This window comes from Pinus tabuliformis, chromosome X (assembly GCF_031772625.1).
Source record: "Pinus tabuliformis cultivar Carrire ecotype Pingquan chromosome X, CPIR1, whole genome shotgun sequence".
In the NCBI taxonomy this organism is placed as follows: Eukaryota; Viridiplantae; Streptophyta; class Pinopsida; order Pinales; family Pinaceae; genus Pinus; species Pinus tabuliformis.
Window position 1 is genome coordinate 1,011,522,728 of NC_142308.1, and position 5,989 is coordinate 1,011,528,716.

Below are 5,989 nucleotides of genomic sequence, written 5' to 3' on the forward strand. Positions count from 1 at the left end.
AATAATGGTTTTGTCCCATCCTCCAAATTCTAAAATTTCTAATGTGATCGGAGTTTTATCGGATCCCAATTTTGTACATGTTAAAACGCCATTTTTTTCTACTTTTCGTCGCATTCTAAAGTGAAAAAATTGATGACGAGGGCTGGAAGGAAACTCTGATGATTCACTCTCTATCGTTTTGTTGCATAAAACTCTCTTTCCCGTTCTTCTGCGCAGTGACGACCGTACCATGGCAATTTCGTTATCTTCTCTTCGTCTTGGAGACAAAATAGAATGGTAAAACCAAGATGGTTTCGTCACTGTAAGGGCCGGTACCAGCTTTCTGGCATCCTGTGGGCATATGGGCACCTATTTTACTTATGTTCAAACAATGAATCTCCGTCAATGTCAAGCAGCAGGTTGGAATTCTTATCCTCATCCGACCATGCCAAGTTTTCCATATTCAAATTCACGAAACCAATCATGCTTGCAACTGCAAATGACGTATTCATCTATGAACTCTCCTATATAATGGTATTCAGCGTATCGTGATATGCATATTGAGATCTGCACAGCATATAAGAGTGCAGCTTGCATACAACTGCAGAGTCTAACCCATCGTCACTTCACGGTTTTGAAATTCAGAAATTATGGATCGAATCCTACATTCTCTGTTTTCATTTCTACGAAGGAATAGCCCTTTGTCCTTGACAAATCAAAGCTTTCCTTGTTTGCGTGAAGAATCGGTAATCGCCAATAGGTACAAAAATTTAGCTCTTGCTGATATGTGGAAAGATATTCAGGGATCAAAATGGTGGGATGAGCTATTAGACCCCATTAATCCAGTTTTGAAAGCTGAGATTCTCAGATATGGTGATTTTTCAGAGTTATGTTATGATGCATTTGATTGTTTTTCAGAGTTATGTTATGATGCATTTGATTGTGAGCATGGTGGTTGTAAGTATAGCCGTGACAAATTGTTCCAGTGCTGCCCTAATGGCTATGAAGTCACGAAGTATTTGTATGCGGACACCGATATTTTGGGGAGGGAAACAGCGGTACCCGTTTGGATTGGTTTTATCGCAGTGTGCACAGATGATAAAGAGATACAAAGACTTGGGCGGCGAGATATTGTAATAGCGTGGAGAGGAACCCAAACGCTTCAAGAATGGATAGAAGATGTGAGAGACATTTCAGTTCCTGACCGATTGGTAATTAAGCACAAGGGCGTCCGAGCCGGATTCTCGACTACTGCTCATTTCAACGACAACGGCGTCCGAGTGGAGGAGGGATTTTTAAGCTGTTACATCTCTCATGGAGAGAATTCAATATCTGCAAGAGATACTGTTATTTCAGAAATTCTAAGACTGGTGGATGAATACAAGGAAGAAAGTTTGAGCGTAACTTTAACTGGACACAGCTTAGGAGCTGCTCTGGCAACCTTAAGCTCATATGACGTTAAGAAAAACCTTAACGCAAATTTTCCGGGACAGCCTATACCTGTGACTGTGTTTGCATTCGCGAGCCCACGCGTTGGGAATAGAGCATTCGCCATGCGAATGGCGGAGGTGGGAGTGAAGGTGTTGCGGTTGGTGAACAAGAACGATATTGTTCCCAAAGTTCCTGGACTTGTTTTCAACGAGAACTGCTGGACATGGTTGATCAAACTGCTCGACTGGCTTCCCCGGACATATTTTCATGTCGGTGTGCAAATCATTCTTCACAATCACGACCTCATCAATAAATTTAATCTTGTTTACGACCACAGTCTAAAGGTTTATCTTCAACTGATTGATGGCTATGTCGGAAACGGTAAACAACAAATTGATAAACGTAGACATGGAGAAGAACTACTGATAATGGCTGAAGCAGGTTGAATCCCCTGAACTACGACGATGGCTGAATGAGTTGATTGTTTTCTGTACTGTCTTCTTTTATTTTATCAGCGTTCTCATTGTGAGAAGATCGAATGACAAGCTTCTCTGTGATTCTAATAGCCTGTATCACAAGCTTCATAGCTGGTATAACTATGAAATAAAATAAATAAATATGGATGACCTCATCTTGATATTTCTTTTTTTGGTATATCATAATATAAATACAATTTACTGAGTTATAGTAACATTAAATTTGAATTCTGATTTAGTTTTTATAGTGGTTAACTTTGAAATTTTATTTAAATTTTATAATGGTTTTAATTGTTTTATGATTATTTTAAATTCATTTTACATTATATTTATCATGTTGCGAGAGAAATGTAATTTTTTTAAGTCTAAAATTTAAAAAAAAATAATAGAAAATTTAGATCCTGCATTATATAGCTATGTTAGTTATAGGTTTTTAATTTTAATTATATATGTATATGGCATTTTTGTTTCATATGTTTTATAATTTTTATAATTTGTTTTACAAAAATTTGAATCAAAAATTTATATTTAAAAAAAAAATTAGAGTATTTATAGGAATTCCATTTAGCCAATTGTGGTTTTATTTTACAAATACAAGGAGAAGTGGGATGTTACAAATCCCACTCTCTTAAGGGAACATTGTCATGGTCTAGCAAACAAAAGAAACAAAACTAAGCTTTATAATAGCAGTTCTTACTTTTTCTGCTTATTCATTAAAGAAAAACGAGTACATCACCCTTATTTGTTCTATCCATTCCGAGGTTTCTTGCTTAGGTCCAGAGTGCTTCCACTGCACCTAGACCTGCTCTATTACTCGATTATGGAGTGTGGTTTGTCTCCGATATAGGATGCATATTGGTTCTGACTAGAATTCTCCCGCGAGTTCCAACTATATCACAAACCAATCAAGCAAATGATTAGTGTCACTTATATACTTCTTAAGCAAAGGAATGTGAAGTACATCGTGTGCTTTCATTATGGGTGGTAGGGCCAGTGTATAAGGTACCAGTTCCACTCTTTTGAAAATATGAAATGGTCCACAAAATCAGGGTGTTAACTTAGTACAAGATCCCACTCTCAATGCTCTTTCTTGGTATGATGCAAAGATAAATTATTTTTGCATTCTCCATTAATGTCCTCAACTCTTTTTCCTATACCAAGTTGCTTTCAATTTCTACCTAATATTAATTACTTCTTCCTCCATTTTCTCATCATGTAAGGTCCAAGAACCACTCTATTCATTGAGTCATCCAACTAATGGGAGAGTTACATTTCCTACCATACAATGCCTCAAATGGGCTCATATTCAATGACTCTTGGTACCCATTTTTGTATGCAAATTCAACTAGTGGCATGAAATCTTCTATAACATCCCTTACTTTACCGCATTTATCTAATGTTAAAATTCTGACTATGGAACATTAGTGTGGAAGCCACATGGTCAAACCATGGTCATCCATAGTGAAACCATGGTGAATCATGGTAAAAAATTATCAAACCATGGTAAACATGTTAAATCTTGTTCAAGATCGCTCGCTACAATCAATCATGTTCAATCATAGTCTACCATGGTTAAGGTGGCCAACTATTGTCAACCATGGCCTACAATTTCCAATCATGGTTAACCATGGTCAACTGTTAGTTTTTGGTAGCATCGGAAGAGCTCTAACCTTGAAAATTGGTGGAGAGGCAAAGACACATGAGTTCTAAAGAACCTAGAAACCATTTGGTGAAATTCCACCTGAATTGTATTTTATTAAAATAATTAATATTTTTAATGAAGTTCCTAAGTCTAAACTTAAGGAAATTAAAATATTAATGGGTATTAATCAAAATATGGGTGAGAATGATCTATAAGGCGGATCAAGTCATGTTTTAATCTTAGCCATTGATTAGAAACTTAATCTTGGTTTTTGAAGACACAACAGGAAAAGTATAAAATGGAGGCTTGGGGTTCATTTGGAAACACACACAGAGAGATTGAGAAACTTGATTTTCTGAGGTGAGAAGTTCTCATGAGGAAAATCAATTAGAGATATCTTGTAGCTGAGGGGCAGAGAGAATCTAGGGGAACAACTTTCTAGAGAATACTGAAAGAGAGGCAGAGAGAGCTTGTAGAGACGTAATGCAGTAGCTAGTAGAGTTGACGTTGGGCCAATCTGGGCCCACACAGTCCTGACGCAGAGCTAGAAGGGCAAGAACAGAGTAGAAAAGTTGCCTCTCGCGTAAAATCCAGAACTTCCAGAATAGCCAAAACTGTCGAAATAGCTAGAACTGCCAGAACTATTGGGAACTACCAGAACTCTTGGGAGAGGTGGCGCAAAGGGTAGAGAAGGTGACGCAGAGCCAACGCAAAATAGCCGAGGTTAGCCAATCTTGTGCCGGATCAGCCAGAATTTTGCCAGGTGAAGTGAGGTAAAAATCACTCAGATTTTCTGTTAGTATTTTCTCTATAAAGGATTTCTAGTTGAGCATCCTAGATATGTATTCAGATATTTCTCCTACATAATAATAAAACCCTCAAAACTATTGCACCGGTTTTCCCGCATTGGGTTTTTCCAGGGACTAATGTGTCCAAAAGTAAGTGTGCCCTATGTATCTTATTCTTGGCTCTATTTCCTGTTTCATGAGATCAAATATTTGATTAGTGTAGGCTGTAGAAGTAATTTGCTTCAGTATTCAGAAGAATAACTTAATGAATTTAATTTAAAAATCAAGTAGGTGAAGTAGATTCATATTTGTTGTAGTAGGGGTTCCTTCAGTGTAGGAATTTTCACATGGTATCAAAGAGTTGATTTTGAAACAGAAAGAGCAGATCAAGCGTTGAGTAATGAGGCCGAAAGTTGCACATGGTAGCAATTTGAATCCCCTTGAAGGGATTGCACAGTCATTTTTGAGAGGAGGTGAGATAGAAACCCTAGTTGATAATGAAATTTTTTAGATTGAAAATGAGAATTCATATGCTAGCACCGTAGGTGAGAGGAAGGAATTGGTTATTTGAGGAGAATGCAATTGAGACGGGGAATAATGGATTTGAATTCAATGTCCTGTTCAGATTAGAAGATGTCGAAATGAGAGGGTTGAATAAGGTTTTCAGTTACGAGGACTTATTTTGTAAGCTCTCTTTCCAGTTTTTTAAGGGAGGGGCTTCATTAGGTGGATGATACAGTTTTAAGAAAATGCATCGATATGTAGGTAGAGATAAAGGTTGTCATGTTTTGGATGAGGCATTTATATGCTCCATTGTTGAGGCTTTAATCTGCTCCATTGAATATTTGATATTTAAGAGTATATATGAAGATATGGCCATATCTTCGAAACCAAGGATGTAATTTTTTGTTAGAATCATTTTGGATTGAATCACGATTATTATTCACGACAGTGTATTAGACATTGTTGAGTATGTTCATAGGAAAATTCAGTTGAAAATTTAGTTTCCTATGTATGAACGTCAACTCATATACGATGGAAAACAAGAATAATATGACCAAACATTAGGGATTTCCATGTTGTTAATGATGCAATGCTTAATTTGGTGTCTCACATGCAGAACACGACTCTTCCTCAATCATGGAAACTTGTAAATGACTTCATGTCTACTATTAGATCTATGTGCATGATGGGTGAACAAGTGCCCAATATGAAAAGAAAGTTGAACCATCTATAGGGTAGCATCTACAATAAAGTCAAATAGTTTCTAAAGATGGCTACAAATGTTGTTTTTTTTCTTCTTTTGTTATTGTTTTAGAAGACATGTAGTTATTTCAGCTAGTAGGGGTGACATAGGCTTTGATTATGTTATTGCTTTCTTCATTACAGAGAAACCGCAAGTGTGCAAAAGAATCTATTAAACTGTTCTTATCACCGAATGAAGATTTTCTGTAGATTCATATTCATATTTATTATGCACCCATTTTATCTGAGTGTGCCTAGACATGATTTATACATGGCATGTCACAAATCCATTACCTCTTTGTTGGACCATTATTGGTATTTTTCATGGAAATAAATGTTTTAATGAAGTTAAGGCAAAGACAATTGTCCAATATTTTTCTCCTTTTGTCCTTGACTTGTTACCAAGTTTTCTTCAAATTTATGTTGTG

The 5,989-nt window shown here is 36.5% G+C and overlaps 1 protein-coding gene across 1 annotated transcript; it reads left to right on the plus strand.

Moving 5' to 3' along the window:
• Positions 1-629: 629 nt before the first annotated feature.
• LOC149143183 (phospholipase A1-Igamma1, chloroplastic-like) lies at positions 630-1,856 on the plus strand. Its single transcript, XM_089451716.1, has one exon. The coding sequence runs from the start codon at positions 630-632 to the stop codon at positions 1,854-1,856; it is 1,227 nt and encodes a 408-aa protein (XP_089307842.1).
• The last annotated feature ends 4,133 nt before the right edge of the window (positions 1,857-5,989 follow it).